Here is a 23665-nt window from a genome sequence, read left to right as displayed (position 1 = left end):
CTATCATCCTCTAAGTCCTGGGTCTTTCTGAAATCCACCCCGTGCTGAACTATTATTATATTAGTATATTCTGTCATATAAGTCATCTCATTAGAATATACTTAGGTGTGAGTCCAAGGGAGTTGGTAGAAAAGCGTCTCCCAGTGAATGAAACAAAGAACTAAAAAGGTGGGACATGATTGCTCCTAGGTGTGGTGGAAGAGAAGGTTCATTGTAGATAAAAGGGAGAGCATATTCAGAGGCAGAGACAGCTGGGTGAGTCCAGAGTGAACACGGCCCTGAGAGCTGGGCCACGTGAGGAGATGAGGGAGGGAGAGCCAGGAGACCGGAAAAGTGAAAGGTAGCCGGAGAGGCCAGGTAACAAGTGGCTGGGTTGTTTCTCGGGAACCCCTGCTGCGAATGCTGCAGTCTACCATCATGGCCCTAAGCGCTTCCTGAAATGGAGGACCGTCTTCATCAGCGGGGCTCCCTCTTCTTCATCAGCGGGGCTCCCTCTTCCCCCACAGCCTCTACCCGGGGAATGCCACAAGCTGAGAAACTGCAGGCCCAACTCCCTTTCTCCCAGTAAGAACCCGCTCAGCAAGCACCTAGGATTCCTGGAATGCCTCCCGTGGGAATGAGGGATTTTAAGCCCAGCCAGTGATAACTCCACCCTGAAAACCCCTTCCCACTCCCCAAGGTCCATACTGCCCTTTTTCACCCTGGATAAAACGCACAAACAGTTTCACTGTAAGAGAGCTTTCTCCGCACCACCTCCTGCACCCGTGGCACTCCCAGCCAGCCGGGAGCTTGCAGACGCGCTCATTCTGGACTCTGCCTCGCTCTTCCCAGCCCTGTGTGCACTGATGCATGGACACCCCGGGGAAGAAGCAGAGCTCAAGCACCGGTCATGCAGAGAAGGGCAGCCGGGGAAGAGCGTCCGGCCTTCGGGCTGGACAAGGCTAGGAAGAGGGTCGGGTCTACCAGCCATGCCTGGTAACAGGCGGACTGAGGACCAGTCCCTGCAGTCCCTGCAGCCAGGCCTGACTCGATCGTTAAGTAGGCGCCTCAGTTAGCCGTTGGCCCAGGTTTGAGACCTAAGGCCCAGTCATTTCAAGGGTTTTAGGAAGTCTGTACAAGAGCCAAGTTATAACCTGCTCCTATTGTTTCTCTCAAGATCATGAGGCATGTAGCGGTTTCCATGTCATGGATGGTGGACAAAGATCGAACAATATCTACAGCAGCCTATATGTATAGAAGCCTTCAGTAGTGCAGCCTTCGGTGGCGTCGTTTTCACACCCTTGGGTTAAAACAAAAACAAGTTAGAAACATTTTGAAAAAATGTATCTGAGAGCCAGCGAGCTGGATCAGCAGCAGAGGCATTTATGGCACAAGCCTGGAGACCTGCTTACAAAACCCCAGAACCTGCGTAAAGGTGGATGGAGAGAACAGACAAAGTTGTCCCTGACCCTACAAGCACACACATCAATCACACAAATACAGTAATAATAAATAGAAATTTAAAAGGTTTTGAAATTGTGTCTGTAATATATATGTGTATGTAAAACCATATACATATATATGCTATAGCTGGTATTACATAATAAATTTCCATATGATAATTGCATTATATTAGGTATCATCAGTACTCTTTAAGTGATTTAAAATATACTAGTGAAGTAAGTTATGCAAATACAACTATGCGCAAACACGAGAGCTGGTTATCCATGGATGCGGCACTGTTTTTAACTAGTCAGCTCCCGTGTGTGTCGCTGAGTGGTTTGTGCATGGTTACAGGAGTCAGTTCTCTCCCTCCATCTTACGGCGCCTGCTGACTGAACTCAGGTTGTCACACTTGGTAGCAGGGTGTCTTTACCCACTGGCTGTGATTTTGGCATCTTAGGTGTGTCCCGGAACCAGTGCCCCTTGGTTACCAAAGGTTTTGTTTGTTTGTGTTTGGTTTTTCCTTTTTTGAGACAGGCCTCATGATGTCATTCGGGCTGGCCTCACACTTCTACCTCAGCCTCCTGCAGGGACTACAGCTGTCTGCTGCGCTGTGCTGCTGTGTTTCCTGTCCCACAGGTTTAAACTGAGAGGTGTGGCTCTTCCAGCTTTGGTCTTCACCATTGTGATTTTTGACCCGTACCGATTATGGTGGTGCACACCTAACCCCCGACCTCAGGAGGCTGAGGCAGTAAGATCTTTAGGTTGAGGTCGCCATGGTTGCACAGGGAATCAGACCAAACTGGGCCACGCAGTAATGCTGCACACTGCCTCAGAAAATTAAAAAGTCCTGTGTAGCTACAATGCCGTAATGTTTTTCCTGTGTGTGCACCTGTGTGTGTGGTGTGTATGTATGTGCACACATGTGTTGCATGTGTCTGCGCCAGTGTGTGTGTGTATATACATGTGCATGTATGTGCGTTGGAGTGTGTGTGTTGTGTGTGTGGTTAGTTAGTTGCTCAGCTGATATTTTGGAGAATCAAGGTGTTAGCATTGATGTTGGCTCGGGACTGGCTACCATTGCCGTGTGAGTAGAGTTGTGAGATGGCAATGTGGTATTATATCGGAAAAAAAAAAATGAGCATGTGTGTCTCTGCACCTGGCCTGTCCCTCTTTTAAAGAGACTCCACTATGGGACTCTGCCTAGAGGCCCTTCCTCATCTGAATCACTTTCTAAGGCCAGGACTTAGGCCTTCTATATTTATTTATTTACTTATTTATTATGTATACTGAGTTCTGCTTACATGTACACCTGCATGACATGAGAGGACAACAGATCTCATTCCAGACGGTTGTGAGCCACCATGTGGTTGCTGGGAGTTGAACTCAGGACCTTTGGAAAGAGCAGTCAGTCCTCTTAACCTCTGAGCCATTTCTCCAGCCAGGCTTAGGCCTTCTTGACTCCGTTAACTGCAGAAGATCAAGGGGACAGATCATACTCAGCCCATAGCTGCCCATGACAAATCAAGGTGGGAATCTGTTTGGAGATTCTGTTCCGCCGCCTCCTCTTCTTTTTTTTCTCCTCCTCCTCTTCCTCCTCTTCTTCTTCCTCCTCCTTCTCCTCCTCTTCTTCCTCCTCTTCCTCTTCTTTCTTCTCCTCTTCCTCCTCCTTCTCCTCCTTCTCTTCCTCCTCCTCCTCTTTCCAATTCCTGAACCAGCACTTGGCTCACATTTTTCCCATATTGGAGACTGACCCTGCTGGGCCATGCGCTCTGCCTCTGAGCCACAAATCCAGCCACAAATCCACAAATAAACACAAACTTATTCAGTTTTGTTCTGACATATAGTCTGGCTAAGTTTAGTGCAGTGCCCACAGAGGCCAGGAAAGGGCATTGAACCCATTGGAGTTGGAGTTACAGGTAGTTGAGAGCCAGCAGATAAGGGGATGGGTCTTCAGGAATTGCAGTAAATGTTTTAACTCCTAAGCCAACTCTCCAGCCAATATGATGGGTGGGTGTCACACCTGCATGTGTGTTTGTGCATATGGGCATGCCTGGTCCCCTCAGCAGCCAGAAGAGGGAGCTGGACCACGGGACCACGGGGGCTAAAGTTACAGACAGTTGTGAGTTCCCATATGGGTCCTGGGAATTGAACCTGAGGGCAGAGGAAAGTGTTACATGTGTGTGCTGGAGAGATGCCTCAGCAGTTAAGGTCACTGCTGCTCTTCTAGAGGACCCACGCTCAAGTCCCAGTACCCACATGGGCGTTCACAACTGCCTGTAATTCCAGTCCCAGGGGATCTGACACCTTTGTGCCTCCTTGTGCACCAGGTTTGCATGTGGGTACACAGACATAATTAAAGTAACTCCCCCCCCATCTACACATAAACTGATAAACAGTCACACCAAGGCAAGCAAGCAGAAGCTGCAGTATTTCCCATTAACTTCAGAATAAAGACCAACGGTCAAGTCTACGAGATCTAGATCTGCAAGGTAACCAATCATGCTGGCCTTTCTTTCAGTACTTCAAAGTCAATCTGGATTTCCCTTGTTCCCTGTCTAAACTGCTCTTTCCTTAGCAGGCTTATTTTCTTGTTTAGCACTCTCTTCTGTGGCACGTTTCCATATACCTCAGGTTGCCCTTGAACTCATTATGTAGTCAACACTGGTTTTGAACATCTGAGCCTTTGCCTCTACCATCAAAGTACTGGGGTTCCAGACGTGTGCCACCACACCTGGCTTCTGACTCTGATATCCCTAAAGCTTTCGATGACCCTCCAAATTTGGTTACATATTACCTTTTGGTACTTCTCAACACTTTTTTGGGATTCCTCTGGTACTGAGCCAAAGCCAGGGCCTGACGCACACTAGGCAAGCCTCTGCCACTGGTTCACATTGCAGCACCTACTATCTGATACTTGTTCATCACTCAGCGCAGCTGTAAATATCTGCCTGTCTCAAAGGGCTGGAACTGGGCCTATCTTATTACTCTTAGAATTGTTAGTGTCTAGCATCACCTAGACATGAGAGAGGAAGAAAAATGACCGAAGAGTGAGCAGAGAACTGTAGGGCAGCACTATGGATGTTACAAAGGAACCCAGATGCTTCCTTTATTAGCCTGTATCTCTCCTTTTGCTCAGGTCTCTGCGTAGAAGGACTAGATTTCTGTTCTTGCTGTGGATCTGCCAGTGAAATAGAGAAGGAAGCTGGTCTATATCTCCGGTTTTCAAATGAGAGAAAAAAATGAGGTTCAGAGACTAAAACTACTGCTTTTCTTCTCAAGGGAGTTTGGATGACCTTTGAATCACCATGAGGCCCTGTGTTTTCTCTGTTTGACATCAAAGCCTGTCCTGCCAATGAAAACCATTCATCCTAAACCCTAAACCTGCCCACAGCCAGATGGTATCATACTGCAGTTACTGGTCTTTCCTAAATAGAGATTTGCCTCATACAAAACAGATTCTAATTAGGGTACGCTGTATAATGAAAACAAAACCGGATTGTAATCAAGTTCAGCCTGTGTGTATCACCCTCGCACTCTCCCCTCCTCCATGCTGGGATGCAGCCAGGGCTCTCACTTTTCCACTAAGCTATGTACCCCCTGCCAGGCGCCACCATTCTAACACAACTCCTCAACAGTAGAGAGTTTCCTTGAGACACCAGGTTCTGGTGGTGTAACAAACGGTGACAAACATGTCTATGACAAGCGCGCTTCCTCACTAAGTGAGCAGCCTGTTTCCCTCAAGTCCTGAGGAGTTCTAAAAGGGTGATTTTCCACACACTCCGTGGCATCTGGGAGCAGCTCCACGGTATAGTCCCGTAAGGGCTGAGCAAAGGCTTGGGGCTCAGCCCAGGCTGATCTCATTTTCTGCCTCAGTCATCAGCATCTAGCTCTTGAGACTCTTATTAGTCATTTTAGCCAAAACATGATAGAAGTTACCAAAATGTTTTTGTGATATAGCTGATTTCTATGACAACAACAATCAAATAATAAAAGGATATTTTAAAAGTAGAAGAATCATAAATATGTGACTAAGAAAACTTTCTGTTCAGTGTCCAAAGACTTGAAAGAACAACTCAAGGAAACAGCTGTTTAAGCTCTTTGTATGTTTTGTAACCCACTATTTATAAATGTATGTGTGTATGTATGCATATATATATATATAAATGTTTTTTGAAACAGGGTTTCTCTGTGTATCCCTGGCTGTCCTGGAGCTCTCAGGGTGGCCTTGAACCTGGAGATCTGCTTGCCTCTGCCTCCCAAGTGCTGGGATTAAAGGTGTACCCTACTACCAACTAGCAGTAAAGCCCTATTTAAAACAAACAGAATAGAAGCCAAGTGGTGATGATACAGGACTTTAATCCCAGCACTTGGGAGGCAGAGCCAGGTAGCTCTCTGAGTTTGAGACCAGCATGGCCTACAGAATGAATTACATGATAGCCAGGGCTACACAGAAAAACCTTGTCTCAAAACAACAACAACAACAACAACAACAAACCAATAAAACAAAACAAGCCCAAACAGCTAGAATAGTTAAGATGACTTTTAAACAAAGCCATCAAGGGGCTGGAGAGATGACTCAGTTAGGAGCATTGGTTGCCCTTCCAGAGCATCCAGGTTCAACTCCCAGCCTCCACATGGCAGCTCCAAGCCATGTGTAACTCCAGTCCCAAAGGAGATCCAGGCCCTCCCTTCTCTGGCCTCTCAGGGGACCAGGCATGGCCATGGTGCACATGTATATGGGCAGAAAGGACGGTCATACACATAAAATAAAGATAAAGAAGTAAAACCATCAAGAAGTTTTACTTCTCCATGTTTTTATACAGAATTCATTCTCTATTTAACCGCTTTAAATGATACTATAGAAAGATGCTATTTCAAAAGATGGATTAAGAATATAACAAATAATTAGAAAGCTAAGACCAGCACATATACAATAATTATGTTCTGAAAAGTAGCTAGCTTGGCTGCCAGTTAGTAAGAATTAGAGAATCAAACAAGCTAAAGCATTGTTTCTAGGGAAGTAAGATGATTATCTAGGGTTAGCTGGGCTCATGCCTTTAATCCCAGGATTCAAGAGGCAGAGACAGGCAGAGCTCTGTAAATTTAAGGCCAGCCTGGTCTGCAGAATGAGTTCCAAGGCAGCCAGGGCTACAGAGAGAAATCCTGTCTCAAAAATCAAAACAAATCAGAAACAGTTAAGGTATCTATTAATTTTTATAAATTTTCTAACCATTTTCTAAAAGGCAGACAAAAGCTCTCTTAAAATAAACAATAGCCAGGAGGTGGTGGCATATGCCTTTAATCCCAGCACACGTGGGAGGCAGAGGCAGGCAGACTCCAAGTTAGAGGCCAGCCTGGTCTACAAAGCGAGTTCCAGAACAGCGCAGGCTACACAGAGAAACCCTGTCTTGAAAAACAACAACAACAAAAAGATAAAATTTCACAGTTGTTTTTTTTTTTTTTCATGACAGGGTTCCTCTGTGTAGCCCTGGCTGTTCTGGAACTCACTTTGTAGACCAGGCTGGCCTCTAACTCAGAGATCTGCTTTCCTCTGCTTCTGGATCTGCTTTCCTCTGGGTGCTGGAATTAAAGGAATGCTCTGTCACTGCCCAGCAAACGTAGATGTTAGCTTTTGAGTTTAAAATTTTCATGGGAGTTTCCAGATAAAACTAGCAAAATCTAGCATCAAGCAACCCTAGTTATTCCTTTTTTTTTCTTTCTTTGAATTTTATTGTTTGGCCCTGACATTGAACCTGGGCGCTTGGGTATGTTAGACAAGTAAGTTCTCCACCCCTGAGCCGAAGGCTAAACTAATAATCATTTTATTTTCTTGGAATGTCCTTTCTTTGGCGATATTTACAAGACTTACTTCCTTTCAGAATTAAACTCAAATGACACCTCAGAGAAGCCTTCAATGACCATTCCATTTTAAACTGCCAATCAGGTATGGTGGGGACCAAATATTCAAGGCCAGCCTGGACTACATGGTAAGAATAAATAAATAAAAAGAATTATACCCCAACAGTTCCTTTTCTATTTGTTTATTTTTAGACAAGGTTTTTCTATATAGGCCTGGCTGTCCTGGAACCTACCCTGTAGACCAGGCTAGCCTTGAACTCATAGAAATCCACCTGCCTCTGCCTCCTTAGTGCTGGGATTGAAGGAGTGTACCCCTATGACTGGCCTTTTCTTGTTGTTGTTTTTTGTTTTTTCGTATCATTTATCACCTCCTGACAGTAGCTTATAAAGTGTTTTATTTCTGATCTGCTCACAATCTAACAAGCCTATGAAGGAAAACCTTAGCAAATGTTTTCTGCGTTATCCCAACACTTGCATGGAGAGGTATCAACAAGCAGCCAGGGGTGAACGGCTGCATTGACATGGGGAGGTGTCCATGGTATACTCTAAGTGTGAAATAATGGGAAAGCCTGACAGAGTGAAAGGAGAGGCAGGGGATAGTAAAAACACCAACAGCAAAAACATTGCAGTGCTCAAAAACTGGGCCATCTGCCAGCCAGCTAGCAGTTTTAGGCAAGGCTGTGCTTCCAAATTATGGCCAGCCAATCGTGAGTGGAACATCATCTCTTTCGTTAAGGACATCATGTATTTCAGAATCTGTTTATGGCTGGGTGGGCTGGGCCCCAGTGGGATTGCATGGAAAGATTATGCTGCCAGTCTGTGTTAACTGTCATGCAGTTAACAAAGACAAAGTTTTGCTGTGCTGGAATTTGGGTAGCTGTCTGTTGTTTCACCACGCTGTAGTTTATTCTTCCCATACACAAATACGTGTACACAAACTAGCATTTTAAACACATATGCCAGGTCAGGAAAGATGTTAAATGTTTCACATTTATTATTTTATGAAATCCTCACAGTGTCAGATGAGGCACCAGATACCGGATAAGGAAGCTATGTCACTTTTGAACAAACTTGTTCACAAGTTAAGTGGAAATTCAAGCCATCTGAAAAAATATCTACCAAGCTGTAAACATGATCTTAACTCTGCAGGTAAAGCTATAGGGACAGATGACTTCTTATCCTATATTTTTTTAATGTTTCAAGTTTTTAAAATTTATTTAATTTTATTTTATGTGCATTAGTGTAAAGTGTCAGATCCTTGGAATTGCCATTACAGATAGTTGTGAGCTGCCATGTGGGTGCTGGGAATTGAACCTGGGTCCTTTGAAAGAGCTCTTAACCATTGAGCCATCTCTCCAGCCCCGTGTTTCAAGTTTTTAAGTAAGCAATGCATGTGGTAAGCAATTAAAAAACTGTTGAATATTTTAATGAGTTTAGAGATGGAAGTCAAGTGGTCTGTTGGTATATTCAAGACATTTCCTCTCTCTCTCTCTCTCTCTCTCTCTGTGTGTGTGTGTGTGTGTGTGTGTGTGTGAGAGAGAGAGAGAGAGAGAGAGAGAGAGAGAGAGAGTCTCTCTATGTATTCCTGGCTGTCCTGGAACTCATTACGGTAGACCAGGCTGGCCTTGAATTCACAGATTTGCAAAGCCTCTGCTTCTCTAGTGCTGGAATGAAAGGCTTGTGCCACCATGCCAGGTACTTCTATTTGTTTTTAAGAAAGGGTGCAGGTAGCCTGGACCAAACTTGGCTAACATATATACATACATATGTATATATAATATTTTATATATATTCTTAAATTTAATCTCAAAATGAGAGAGCTTACAACTGTGGTTGATAATCTGTACTGCTCTTTGAACTCTGTGCCTTGATAATAAAATGCTTTGAATTTTAACAAGAGCTACCAGCTGTGTGACTTTGTAAAATACTGTCACCAAATCTCTGCTTCCTCGCTTGTCAAATGGCACTAAATGGTACTTAGGACACTCTGGAGGTGGGAGTCCACACAAGTGTCTGTGTTCTCATAACCAGGATTTCTCAGCCTTTCCCAGTACTGACATTACAGTCCAATCGCATACTGTAAAATTGTCACAGGGGCCTGGCCTCTACCCACATCTGCTCTTTACTGTGGAGAACTGGTGCCATTTCTTCCCCAGAGTGATCTGACGCGCCCCTGACAGCGGGAAGAGCTGCCGCGGAAAGTCCACCATGCTAACCCTAAAAGATATGAAGGAGCCAGGCACGGGGACTCCCGGCACTTGGGAGGCAAGGCAGGCGGAGGCCAGCCTGCTCTACATAGTGAGTTCCGGGACAGCCAGGGATATGTAGAAAGACCCTGTCTGAAAGAGACAGACAGAGACAGAGACAGAGCGGAAAGACAGAAAGGAGAGACAAGAAAGAGACAGGGAGAGAGAGACAGGGAGAGAGAAAGAAAAGAACAGTTCGTCGGACGGGGAAAGACGAATGGCTCCAATCCAGTTTCTAGAAGACAGGAACCGAGCCACGTCTCAGACATTTGGGAATGGAGGCCGTAATGACTAGCACGTACCCCAAGAACTGATGAATGCACCGCCTGTGAGGGAAAGGGGCAGGGTGTACTGATAGGGCAGGAGGGGCTCCGAGGATCAAAGAGCGCCACTCCGGTCATCGCATTGCTTCTACTCCTGCGACTTTCAGGTAAGCGTCAGAAGTGACAGTGGCACAAGGCGGCAGCCATCGAGAGGGCGCCTGGAAGGTAAACTGCTGACGCAATCCGTGTCCCGGGCTTTGCCCTGTGTCGCGGAGTCACCTTAGAAGACCCAGAGTCCTTCCCGCCCCGGAGCCCCGCCCCTCCCCTGGGTCCCTGCCCGCCCCGCCCCCTGAGCCCCGCCCCTCCCCTGGGTCCCTGCCCGCCCCGCCCCCTGAGCCCCGCCCCTCCCCTGGGTCCCCGCCCGCCCCGCCCCGGAGCCCGCTCCGCCCCCGGAGCCCCGAGTGGTGTGCGTGGCTGGGCCTCCGCGTGCGCTGCGGTGCGTGAGGGCGGGGTGGGGCGGAGGCGTTGGTCCGGCCACGTTTGGCCAGGCGGTTCCGGCTGCGGCACGGGGAGGGTGCAGGGGGGGTGGGGCTGGCGCTGTAGCCGGATCCGGATGCGGCGCTGTGACCGGCTGGGAGACTGACGCGCCAGGAGGGGAGCGTGGACTGCTCCGGTGCGGTGAGGCGGCCTGGGGCTGGGACGCGAGGGCGGGCAGGCTTGGGACTGCCTTGAGGCTGCGGATCGCGGAGGCGGACGCCCCTGTCCAGGACTGGGCGGCGAAGCATGGTGCCCCGCGGTCCGCTCCTCAGGGTCTTGGAGGGCCTAAGACCCGAGTGTCCGCGGCGTGGGACTTGGTCCTCGCCCTGTGTGCCCCGCTGCTATGAAAGGGCGGGAACCTTTTACCGGTCCAGCGGTCAGAGCCGCTGAAGACACGCTCCGCTCCGGCTCTGAAGGGCCCCACCTGAGCAGACTGTATAAAACCTGGGGTGGGGGGACGACCTGGGGCTTGAACCCCTAGCAACACAGACTGTGTGATTTCTGTTGTGTTTATGAAGGCAAACATGAAATTTGTTCATATAAAAAATGTGGATTCGTTTTGTTGAGAAAAATCACCCCTGAATTAATCCAAGAGTGGGTCTCAGGAAATTTGTATCTTTTAAAGGCATGATTCGCATGGTTGGCAGATACCATGATGCAAACACTGTCATCTGTTGACTATTTTTATTTATTTTTGCTGTAGGGCAATGGGAAAACAAGAGGATTCTCATAACGGGCCACTCATTTAATGATGCATTCATTACTTTTAGGCTAGTCTTGGGAACACTGTGCTCCAACTATCCAACTAGACTGAGGCTAATCTAATCAGTTGGTGTAGATCAAGTACACTCTCGGGAAATACTTCATGCACTCGAGATACTCCGGAGCGACCTGCTGAACCTACCTAGCTGTCTTCCTGTCACCTATCACAGGAATTTTGATTTGGCTGTAGATCATGCTTAGAAATTTGTAAATCTTCAGTTTTCCCTACTTGTTGCTCCTTTTTTTTTCTAGAAGCAGCTGCTCCCAGTCTCTATCCCATCTCATTCAGAGGCTGGAAAACCAAACTAGAAGTTTGGTGTATGGCTTTTGTGTTCTCAATCGCGACAACGTGGCAGTCTTTTTTCCTTCGTGACTTTCTGAACTGTGATTGGTAGATGATACCTTATGTCATTCATTATTCATTGACTAGAGGTTTACTGGACTAGGACCTAGGCAATAAACATGCCTTTAGCAGTTAAACTGGGAAAGGTACTTTGAGTTAGAGTTTATATTTTATATATTCTAGTCATATAACCAAATTTTAGAGCTGGTGATGACCTTTAAGTGCTACAGAATGAGAAGTTTTTGTTTTGATAAGATAGTCTGTGTAGCTGGGGCTACCCTTGAACTTGATACCTTAAACCTTTTAAAAGTTTCCATGTTTATTCCAATTTCCATAATTGGTTTTTAAGTGTGTGCTGTTTTTGAGACAGGTGTGCCTGGGTAGCTGCTGGCCTTGAACTCCCCGTGTTCATGCCTAGGCCTCCCTAGCACTGGGTCACAGGTGTTTGCCACCTCATCTGCATTTTTATTAGCGTATAATGAGGCATGACCTCTGTCCAGATCATAAATTATATCTTTATGACTGGGAAAGTAGGCTTGTTCCCTTAGGATTTAATTATTATTTAAAAAGGAGTTTGATTCTAACTAGATCCTTTGTGTTTAGCCAGACCAATGCCTGTCCTCATTTGTTAAGTAATGAATGCTAGAAACTGATGTAAAGTTGCTTAAGGAGTATTGTATGGGGGAAACTCCTGGAGGCAGCACGGAAACAGGAGAATCAAGAGTTGAAGGTAGGCTTGGGAGGTGGCAGTGCAAGACTGAGGACCAGAATTCTGATTCCCAGAATCATGTAAAGAAGTCGGGTAGGTTTGCATCATCAGGAGACAGAGAAGTCCTTTGAGTAAACTGGCTATTCATAACAAACCTAAAAAGGAGTTCAGGGTTTGGGGCAAGACCTGCTTTTAGTTCATAAAGTGGAGAATGATCAACCTTGGCTGATCAACCTGATGTCAACCTTGGGCCTTCACAATCAAAGGCACACATGTGCACATGTACCTCACATGCATGCCAACGTGCCTACACAAATGTACACATACACCAAAGAGAGGCCAACTAAGACACATGATGAAACCCTGTTCCTAGAAAGTGACGATCCAGTCATTTGTTTGTTTAGTTCTTTCTTCCCATTATTTATGTGGCTTCCTTGTAGATAATGTACTTTCCCACCCATTGTCTTTGGACATGGGTGGCTGGCCAGCAGACTGAGTCTAGAAATCACTGTGCCAACCACGGGTTACCTTTTTCCGCTTGACCCTTAAGCTTCTGACCTTTGCCAGGAGGATGGATGGCTTATCTGAAACGGCCTTTTCAGCATGGGTGGTAGACCAGCTTAGAATGGATAAGGGGCTGCAGGGGGAGAACTGCACAGTGGGGGCTGTGTGGGAAGGGACACAGCTTTCATGCCGTCCCTGGGCAGGCTCCTAAGAATCTCCCTGTTAGTTACCTGGAAGTTGCAGGGTTTACTCTGTAAAACTTAAAGATGATGGTACTGAGCCTCAGCTGTGCAGGCTGGACAACATGTAGTTTTATCTGGGAGACTTGTAGGATTTCTTTTGTAAATCAACTGTTGATAACCCATGAGTTCTTTTAAAATCCTTTGAGGATTTGGTGTCAGTCACATCTTGCTTTTAAAGAGTGGGTTCAGGTGAACCCAAATGTAGCTGCCTCTGTAAACAGTTCATTAAAACAACTACTGATAGTCATTTCTTGGTGCCTGGACCTTGGGTTTTTATTTTTAAGAGTAGAATGCCTTTATAAATTTTTGATTAGTTTGAAATTCTCATTTCCAAAATTAGATTCCAAGTCCTGTTTTAACTTTTTAACTCTCGTACCACTTTGGAATACAGGGATTTAGCTAAATTAGCCTAGTAGTTAGAGGTGACATCATTCTGTCTAGTAGAATCAATGATGCATTAAACTGAGCAGGCCTCTGCATGGATTCCTGCGATGCTGTCTGTTGCCTTGTTGGCCCAGGAGCCGAGTGAGTTCTTTTGTCTACTTCCTAGTCTGTAAGATTACGATACATCTTTTATTGTTTATTAAAGAATTAACAAATATAAAGTAATCACCAAATTAATTAATATTACATATTTTTTATGATCATTCACAGAATAGTACTATCTAGTTAAAGAAATGTACAGGAAACTATTAATAACTGGCTAAAATTTATTATGATTTAAGGTTTTTTTTTTGTTTTTTTGAGACAGGGTTTCATATCACATTGGTCATATGTGTGTTTTGAGACAATATTCCACAGTGTAACCCAGGCTGGCTTAAAACACTTCTTCATTCAGTACCTGAAGTTCTGGGATTACAAGCATCTACCACCATATCTAGTGCATAGCATGAAAACCAAACAAAACAAAACAGGAAAAAAAAATCCCACAGGTTATTCTTAAACGGTTTAGAAGCAGCTAACACACTTTTAGAAAACCTGCCATGAAAACGAAAATGCAGATACTTAGTATCTCCTACAGCTAAAAATCATACACCACTGTGAATACAGAGAATAATGAATAATTTAAATCCCAGATATCTTGTTTGTGGTTCATATAAAACCAAGTCACATTCACATGTTCAAGTGAGTCTTTAGTGACAGGGAATATCAAATGATTTCTGAGCCTAGTAATAAAAGGCAAGATTATAACTGTACAAACACAAGCAGAACACCCACAAGATGTCATTGTTCAACTAGTAGTACCAGTCCATAGGATAAACTGTCTTCGTGACCTGCTAGAAAATGGAGTTTTAAAGTTTGTTTTTGTACAAGCTCTTAATTCCACTACTCAGCACATTTTCCATCTCATAGTAAAATAGTTTTACATGTAAACATGTTTACAGTTATAGATTGTAGGTTGCTAAGGTAAAATAGCTTGTATGTTTATAGAATCTGTTTATATGATGAAATTAACTTTCTCATCAACCATACTTTTTATTAATAAGCAAGGCTTCTTAACACTTGAAATTTTACTTTAGACTTTACTGGAAACATGAAACCTGATGAAACTCCTATGTTTGATCCAAGTCTGCTCAGAGAAGTGGACTGGAGTGAGAATACAGCTACATTTTCTCCAGCTATCTCTCCAACGCATCCTGGAGAAGGCTTGGTTTTGAGGCCTCTTTGTACTGCAGACTTGAATAAAGGTATGGGCCCAAAAGTTAGGTATAAACACATTGGAGGAGTTTTCTCCCAGAAGCTTCACAAGCAGAAATAACATTCCTTGGACAAATTGAAAGAGTTTTATTTAGTCCAATGTAATTCTTTAATATCTAAATTATCCAAAATAATTTTCTGAAGCTTCATTAATAAAATCATTATTTTACCTCACTGTTTTATTCTCGGTATCTGAAGAAAAGTAACTTTGGTCAGATTACTGTATGTAGAAAAATTAGGACTCTTAAGTCCTAAATGTGCTTTTAGCATTATCATTAGTTTTTTAAATATATATATATGTATTTATTTTAAGACAGAATCTATGTAGCCTCGCTGTCTTCAAACTCACAGAGATCCATCCACCTGCCTCTTGCCTTCCGAGTGCTATCATGCCTGGTGGCATTAACATCAGTAAAATTAGAAATTTAAGAAATTGTTTCAACAAGTGTTAGATTAGTTACACTTTATCTTACAAGTTGTATATTCAGTGGAGGTGAGAATCTTGTACTTTAAGTCACGTATTTAGGAAAATGTGGCATCCCTTAAATAAAACCTAAATAGTACTTATCAATGGATATGCTGATTCTGTAATTGACGTGGAAGTCTGCACTACCTTAAAATTTTAAGCTGGCAAATACTGTTGAAAGGTGTCATTGCTGTTCTGATTATAAAAAAATATAGATCAGCACTCAGGGAGTCAGAGGCAGGCAGATCTCGGAGTTCGAGGCCAGTCTGGTCTACAGAGAAATTTCCAGGATAGTCAAGGCTACACAGAGAAACCCTGTCTCGAAAAACCAAAACCAAAACTGTAATAAGTTCTTATGAAAATGTCCTCAAGCATACAGTACTGTGTATAATGAATGCACACAACACAATCTGTTAGAAATCTGCATATTTAATCAGTAAGTCTTGTTTAGAGATTATAATGAAACATGATAATGGAGTTTTGAAGAAGTGACTTCCTTTAACCTACCTAGTGAATGTATTTGCTGCTTTCCAATATTTTAATCTTTCTTTTGCTTTTTTCCTGACTTGAAATGTTTTAAAACTAGGTTTTTTTAAGGTACTGGGTCAATTGACAGAGACTGGTGTCGTCAGCCCTGAGCAGTTCATGAGTAAGTACCACGGGCTAACTTGTAAGAATGCACTCACTCAAATAGCTGAAAGTTACGAACTAGCCATCCTCATTTATGGAATCCAGATGCTCTGTACAGTAACTTATTTTCCTTTTATTGTAGTGTATTTTACTGTGTTGTTACGGTGAGCACATGAATTTCATTTATTTATTTGCCTTTATGTTGAATATTAAAGTTGGCAGTTATCTTAGTCTAACAGTCCCCTTCTCCTTTAGAGACATGTTAATGGGTTTCCAGTGAGAACCAGTCATACCCAAGGGCACAGTTAATTATTGGCAGGAAAGAGCAGAAGCTTTGTAGCTTTATCCAGTGTCCCAGCACGACCTGTTCCCATCTTCTGTTCATTCATTTCGTGTAGTAGGTAACTTCTCCAACCAGGCTGAGAATGAAGATCAATATCTATAGTTCTATTTTATTTTCCTTCATTGAATTATTTTCTTCCTATTTTGGACCTATATAGAGTGAGACTTTGAAAATAAACAATACCTGAGAGTTATAGAATTTGACTTTTAAACTTTTTTTCTCTTGGCATATATATCAAGTTATATGAAAAAGTATAGCTTTTTCCAGCAATGTATAGTGCCAAATATTATTTGAGGGAATGTAGGTTTGCTTTTGTTCTATGACTTTGGAAAAACTGCCCAAGTGGGGCCTATCTCCCATCTTTGTAAGGTGCTTTCATAGCAAACAGAGATCCTATTTCTAAAAGAACAAATATGCAATAACAAAACATTGGAAAAACGAAAAACTGTTTTGTCAAAATATTTTGAAACCAAGACTATGAGTTATGGATATTACATGCTCTTATAAACACCTGTAGTTTTGGCAGGTGGTAGTGGCCCATGTCTGTAATCCCATCACTTGGGAGGCAGAGGCAGGTAGATCTCTGAGTTCGAGGCCAGTCTGGTCTACAAAGTGAGTTCCAGGACAGCCAGGAAATATTCTACACAGAGAAACCCTGTCTCAAAAGCGAAAAACAAAAACACAAGAACCCTGCAGCTTTGTTGAGTATCAGTTTTAAGTAAAGGTAAATTAAGTAGGAAGATACTGACATTTTAGTCACAGAAATGGCAACATGTGTACTTCATCTGTAACACTGTGTTGTTCCTCTAAAAGAACTCCTGTGTGTATACTGGAAGCTGGTAACTGCACTCTATCCCTGGTTACAGCCCACTATACTAACACATGACTTTAAAGGTGTGGACTACTCAGTGCTGATTACTGATATTTAAGTTACCTTGGTTTTTGTTTTTTTTTCCCCAGAGCTGAGGACCGAACCTAGGGCCTTGTGCAAGTGTTCCACCACTGAGCTAAACCCCAACCCCTGATTATTGATATTTCAAATCCTTTAAAATGTTTTAAATAGTATATTTTTAGAAGTGGAAACCAGCTGGCACACACATTTAATCCCAGATCTTGGGAGCAGAAAGAGGCAGATCTTGTGAGTTCAAGACCAGTGTGGTCCACAGAGTGAGTTCCAAACAGCCAGAGCAACATAGTGATACCACATAAATGAATGAATAAATCTAAATATATAGATGTTATGCTCAATCTGCTTCACTTGCTGGAGACTAAAACACTGTGGCAAAACAGTGGTTTAATATTCAAAGATGAAGCCAGATAAGCACGTTGCTTTTCTTGAATTCAAGAAAATAGAAATGTCTACCATCTAACACTTTTTTTTGACATTTCCACAGAATCTTTTGAGCATATGAAGAAGTCTGGGGATTACTATGTTACAGTTGTGGAAGATGTAACCTTAGGACAGATTGTTGCCACAGCAACTCTGATAATAGAACATAAATTTATCCATTCATGTGCTAAGGTACGTGCTTACGTTAATGCCTATGAGTACAGTGCACAGATGTTTCCATGAAACCAACTTGGAAGCTTCATTAGCGAAAGCAGTTTTCCCATAATTGTTCATTGCTTCTTAGGACTTCTTAGCAGAGACGCTTTTCTGAGATTTCTTTACAATCCAATGACAATAGATGAGCCAGCAGATGGCTCAAGTGGTGAAGGTACTTGTCAAAGTTGCGGCCCTGGGACCCATGTGGTGAGGGAGAGAACTATCCAAGTGTAGTCTGACCTCCAAAGATGCCCAAGCCTTTCACACACTCAGACACACATTCACATACTCACTCACCGTCTTTCTGAATGTAAGGGAAAGGAACATTTAAAAATTACTCTGTAGGTTATCTGTTTTGTTTTCTGCATTTGAAATTTTAAGTGTGTAGGATGTAAATTGCAAAGTTGGATCTACTATGACAGGATGGCATAGTGACTGGGATTTGGAGCTCTCCTTTAAACAGCAGAGGGGGAGGTTGAGGCTGTAGTTAAAAATGATTAAGCGTGCCCCGCCCCCCCCCACCGAGGGGGGGAGCAGCCTTGCCAGGCCACAGAGGACAGACAATGCAGCCAGTCCTGATGAGACCTGATAGGCTAGGGTCAGATGGAAGGGAAGGACTTGGAGAGGGGAATGGGAGATGAGGGAGGGAAGGTGGGAGGGTGAAGGAATGAGGAAGGGGCTACAGCTGGGATACAAAGTGAATAAACTATAATTAATATAAAAAATAAGAATTTAATTAAAAAATGATTAAGGCACAGCTGATATTTTCCTGTAAACTGTATTATCACCTGTTGGCTGAAGGCTCATCCCATATGTACCATAATTGTTTGCAGAGAGGGAGAGTAGAAGACGTCGTTGTTAGTGATGAGTGCAGAGGGAAGCAGCTCGGCAAACTGTAAGTAACCCTGGCAAACTGGATGGACTTTCTCTGTCCCAGTTTGGCCTTTTGCCAAGAAACTTTTAAGATTTTCCCAATTTATTTCTGACCTTCATTAATTCTGAACTCATTCTCTGTATCTTAGAATGAATTTAATGAAAAATTAGATAGTGTTACTTTTACCTCAGAATTTGACAAAATCATTTGCCGAGAGTAACATGTAATCAAAGGGTGTTCGTGTGGTGTGTTCTACCACTGAGTTACATGTCACCTCAGCTTGCCATGGTAGTTTTGCCAAGTGTTTTGTTGTTGGTTTTTTTTGTAGTTTGTGGGGATTGAACCTAGAGCTTCATACATGCTTGACAAGCACTCATCACTGCTACTTTCTTGGCTCTTGGTATTTTTAAAACTAAGTCTCACTCTCTGAGTCTGCTTGTTCCAACATTCAGTTGGTCTTGCTTGAACGCAAAAGCCATCTTCTTGGTTTAGCCTCTCAAACAATGAGATTACAAGTGTGTCACTCACTATACCTAGGTTCATACACAAATTCTTTTTAAAATTTTTTTACGTGTGTAGATATTTTGCATATATACTTGTGCACTACTTGTGTTCCTGGTGCCCTCAGAAGCCAGAAGGCATCTGATAACAAGGACAGTAGTTATAAACGATTGTGAGCCACCATGTGGTGCTGGGAATCAAGTCAGGAAACAAGTTCAAGAGCAGCCACTGTTCTTAGCTGCTAAGCCAGCTCTCCAAGCCTGCATGTGAATTTCTTAAAATGATATGCACAGAGGTGCTTTGCCTGCTTGTATTTATGTGTACTACTTGCATGTCTGGTGCCTGTGGAGGCCAGGAAGCCAGAGAGGGTAGTAGATCATCTGGAGCTGGAGATACAGAGTTAGTAGCTATGTGGGTATTAAGAATTGAACCCTGACCCTCTGGAAGAGCAGTAGTGCTTTTAACTGGAGCCATCTCTCCAGCTTCTCAGACATGAATTCTTAAAATTTATTAAAAAAAAAAAAAAAAAAGGCTTAGAGGTTGGCTGCACTTACAGTGTAATCCTCAGTTTGATCCCCAGAACCTACCTACAGGAGAGAACTACCCACTTTGTCCTGTGTTCTTCCTCCCATAATAAAAAAGAGTATAGGTTGGGTTATTTATTCATAGGCTGGAGACCATGAACATGTATTTGAAACAAAATAAGAATGCTTAATTTGAATACTTAAAGGAATATTATTGGAAAGGCCATGATCTAAGTTTATACTGAATAAATACTAGTTTTATTTTTATGTAACACTAGTCCCTATCATTGCCTGATGCTGTCTCCCCAACTTCCCTTTTCAAAATTTCAGGTTATTATCAACGCTTACTTTGCTGAGCAAGAAACTGAACTGTTACAAGATCACCCTTGAATGTCTACCACAAAATGTCGATTTCTACAAAAAGTTTGGCTACACAGTATCTGAAGAAAATTACATGTGTCGGAGATACCTGAAGTAAAAACCACCATCGAGAGATGAGATTAATGCTACGAGGCTTTACTGTTCTAGAGCTCATTTTGTTGCTGCAACCCAATGAGCTCCATAGCTACCAGACTGAAAACTGCTGTAGTATGCTCGTGCAGTGACTTCAGGGGACGCCTGTGGCTGCTGGGATACGCCTGTAGGGTACAAATGATCATAAAGGGGGTGATTTCTAACCAAAGGAATATATTTTCAACTTGAATCTTTTCTTGCATTGTATTTTTCTAAAGTTTGTCTTCATTTCTTGGTAGTCAAAAGTATGGGTAGTAAAGAGTTGTGTCTGCTCTGTGCTGCTCATTTTTAAATGTATGCATATATATTGAATAAGGCTGTTTATCACAAAATTATTTTTGTCTCATCCATCTAAATAGACTTAAGATGTACCATTTCTCACATTACAGGAAGTTGGGCACTTCTGTTATTATAACCAGTCACATAATTGCACGTTGATCCTAATACAGCATACAACTTGGACAGTCTTTTTAAAAAAACAAAAGAAATGAAAAATGTGACAAGGTACAACAGCTTAAATGACTGTTTTAACAAGTGTTTTGTATAGTTATGTGCAGATACTGTCAGATGACGTTAGAATTATCCAAGGCAGATATGGAGACCCAGGGTTCTTTACATTAGTGAATGAGCAGCTCTCAAAGGAGCTTCTCCCCTGGTTTCCTTAAGTACATCTGAAGCCTTTGAGTCATGAGAAATGTGTGGTACTGCCTTTGTTACATCTTTGGTAGCTTTTCTATTTAATGTGATTATAATGGTACTATTATTCTGATCACTGTCCTGTTTTATTTATTAATTTTTAAAAGTAGAATGATACTTTATTAATAATTGTTCTAATCTTTTGCATTCCACGTTATTACATTAAACTTGTTTATATGAACAGTCTCTCATGTTAGAATCTTGTCCTGTGTTTTTCTTGTTTATTTGTTGAGACAGGGTGACCTGGATCTCAGTATATAGAAGACAGAATCTTGAACTCCCCATGTATGGTCTGAGAGCTGTGTTACAGATGTGCTCCACCAGGCTCAGCTTGAGTCTATCAGCTTAAGATGTGGCTCAGAACAACCGAGTATTTTTTTTTTTTTGATTACTTCAACTGGATGTTGGATTTCCCTCTCTTCATGGGGCTGACTTTCCAAAATAGAAAGGGACAGATTAGTTTCACCCCCAGAGTCCTGTGACTGGGAGAGCTCCATTAGGTTTAGCCACATTAAACAAGCCTCTCCAAAACGTTTATCACTTTCTTTCTAAGCATTAAACTATTTCCCACGGAGTTAAGGTTTTCTCTTAAATCCCTCTTACAGAAACAGTTCTATTGTATCACCAACTGAAACAGTTTCAATATTAAATGTTCACTCACTCACCCTTCTTTTGTGGGGGTAAGGCTGGGTTACTTTTGCCCAGAAGACAAAGTTTTGAAGCATAAGGAGTACGAATGAAGTACATTTGAGGTACAATGGCACAACAGTTTTAATACAACCACCAGTCTTCACAAAATAATTTTAATATTTTGTGCCCGGGCTAGCAGCATCTTGCAATGTGACATTCCTATACATACATAAGCATTTTATCTGAGTACAAATGTTAAAAGCAGAATAACGTAAGCAATTGCCTATACAGAGGTAAATAGACACTGTATGTTATTTTTCTTGAATCATTTTTGCTGCATAGTAAATTGCAATTACATGTCAGTATGTTACTGATTGAGAAAACACTTTGAACTGTGAGGTATGGCAGCTCCCTATGAGAGAGCTGAACATGTAAACCTGAATATTTTGAGTGTTTTTTTTTTTTTTTTTTAGCTGCCATGAATGGGAAAGACAAAGAATTATCCAGCACTCAAGACTCTAGAAACTTATTTTCCTAATAAAAAATAAATAAATAAAATCCTTGAGTAACTCCTATTTCCTCATTGGAGTGTTGCTGAATGGACAACATAAATACTGAAATGAAGCTATGCTTTAGGATTGTGGATTAAAACAGTCATCAAAAAAAAAAAAAAAATCCACCAGGTAACTGCTCATTTACTTTACATCAAGTTGAGATCCTAATATATACATCTCAACTTCATAATTCAAGATTGCACTTAAATACTTCTAATTAATTTGAATTACCATGGTAATTAAACAATTAGGAACCTTATGTTTTCTTACAAAGGACATGCTTCTCACATACTTTCTAGCCTCAGATTAAGCACAACCCCACAGCCCTGCAAATGAATGTTCTGCTCTACAAGTGGTCCAAAGTTGGTGGCAAAGCTATCACACTTGACCACTCCCACCAGAGCTGGCACAACATCTAACAGAGAAGAAATTAACACGATCAGTTAAAGTAGAAGACCCTCTCCCACACTTCAAAGCTTCCAGCATCTGTCTCAGACTTTCAAAATGGGGCATAATGAGGTGCCCTATGTTTGATAAAAATTTATAGTTCTAATTCTGAGCCCAAGTCACATATTTAATGTTGAAACTGGGTAGACATTCACATATTATTCAAGTTCTCTAGAGATTAAGTCATGATTGGGTAAGTTTATCATAGCTGACTGTTAGAAAACATCACTGAAAATGGAACCTAAGACAACTACTTGGACAGTAGATACAGAAGAAAAGAAGCTTGTTAGGAAAGAACTTAGGCTTCTTAGGAGAGAACAAATCTCATCTGTCCACATCAGCTGTGCTCAACATGATGGCAGTCCCTAGTGTCTGAGACTGTCTCCAGTATGCTGTGCTAGATAGGCACTTTACGTGAGAACATAAAAATGATGGTTAGAAAAGGGAAAGTTACCAGCTACAAATGACTGTCAATAACCTATTCTGTACTTTTGGCCAGGCTCCTAAAGAGAAATACTTATTTTTATGAAACTTATTTTAATAAGTTACTTCAAATGTCTCATCTTGAAAAATCATTTTTAATGGCAACTGCTTTGAGCACAATTTCTGCTCAATGAGTTTGTGAGCCAACTCCAAGAGAGATCTTTGTTGACCTGCCCAGTGGTGATGTGTAGCCAGGAAGTTTTGAATACCTAATATACTCTTGACTCCACTAGAGCACCAGAGTTGTGACACAACAGAATACTGGATCACAATGCTGTTTTTAGGGTGGGAAATCTTCTGAGGATATAGCTCTAGTTAACAGTAATTCTGGCTATATTCATGGTCCCACTGTGTGGGACAAACAGCCTTTTCTGTACTGTTGTATCATCAGGTGGAGAGCAGAGCAAAGCAAGGAACTAAGGGTAATATGTTACCTCGCACAGTGCCTCATGGTACCCTGGAAATGTACAGATACAATACCCAACAGTAAAGCACCTCGAAGGAGGACTAAGAAATGTGAGATAGAAAGGGGTTGTGTTTGTGCTACCCTAAAGTTTTCACATACAAAAAGTTAAAAACACTTCTCTCTTCTGCACATCACACTTAAAATAGCATATGTTTTTTATAGAACAACTTTTATACATATAGATAAAAACATGGGAAACTAAAGAGCCATAAAGTGACTTTGCTAATGCAAATTGTGGGGAAAATTTGAATTAACTTAGGAACGAGTTAAAACAGTAATTTACAATACAATGAAGCCACCCACAAGTTGCTTTCCCCAGTGGATGCATCTTCAAAGCAAACTGTCAGCTGAACCTCACAGAAGCAAAGACAACGTAAATGAAGTAAATTCCTCATTCCAAATAA

The 23665-nt window shown here is 42.3% G+C and overlaps 1 protein-coding gene across 5 annotated transcripts; it reads left to right on the top strand.

The window, feature by feature from the left end:
• Window positions 1–9434: 9434 nt before the first annotated feature.
• On the top strand, window positions 9435–20867 carry Gnpnat1 (glucosamine-phosphate N-acetyltransferase 1). 5 transcript variants are annotated; one of them, XM_060390672.1, is made up of 7 exons: window positions 9435–9582; window positions 9961–10018; window positions 14411–14578; window positions 15641–15703; window positions 17422–17549; window positions 18407–18468; window positions 19803–20867. In XM_060390672.1, the coding sequence occupies exons 1-7, from the start codon at window positions 9493–9495 to the stop codon at window positions 19948–19950; spliced, it is 717 nt and encodes a 238-aa protein (XP_060246655.1). In that variant the 5' UTR covers window positions 9435–9492; the 3' UTR covers window positions 19951–20867. The 5 variants fall into 5 exon arrangements, with proteins under 5 accessions (XP_060246655.1, XP_060246656.1, XP_021499004.1 ...); XM_060390673.1 differs by lacking the exons at window positions 9435–9582; window positions 9961–10018 and adding an exon at window positions 9778–9960; XM_021643329.2 differs by lacking the exons at window positions 9435–9582; window positions 9961–10018 and adding an exon at window positions 10229–10289.
• Window positions 20868–23665: the final 2798 nt, after the last annotated feature.

The sequence above is a fragment of the Meriones unguiculatus genome, chromosome 9 (assembly GCF_030254825.1).
Source record: "Meriones unguiculatus strain TT.TT164.6M chromosome 9, Bangor_MerUng_6.1, whole genome shotgun sequence".
Taxonomy (NCBI): Eukaryota; Metazoa; Chordata; class Mammalia; order Rodentia; family Muridae; genus Meriones; species Meriones unguiculatus.
The sequence above is the reverse complement of the archived record's forward strand: the minus strand, read 5'-3'. Positions and strand labels throughout refer to the sequence as shown.

What these genes read in the sequence shown, in the direction of transcription:
- Gnpnat1 (XM_060390672.1), top strand. Translation starts at nt 9,493, where the DNA reads ATGCTAACCCTAAAAGATATGAAGGAGCCAGGCACGGGGACTCCCGGC. An exon ending in ATCGAGAGGGCGCCTGGAAG is followed by an intron (nt 10,019 to 14,410) that starts GTAAACTGCTGA and finishes ATTTTACTTTAG; the next exon opens with ACTTTACTGGAAACATGAAA. An exon ending in TACTGCAGACTTGAATAAAG is followed by an intron (nt 14,579 to 15,640) that starts GTATGGGCCCAA and finishes TTTTAAAACTAG; the next exon opens with GTTTTTTTAAGGTACTGGGT.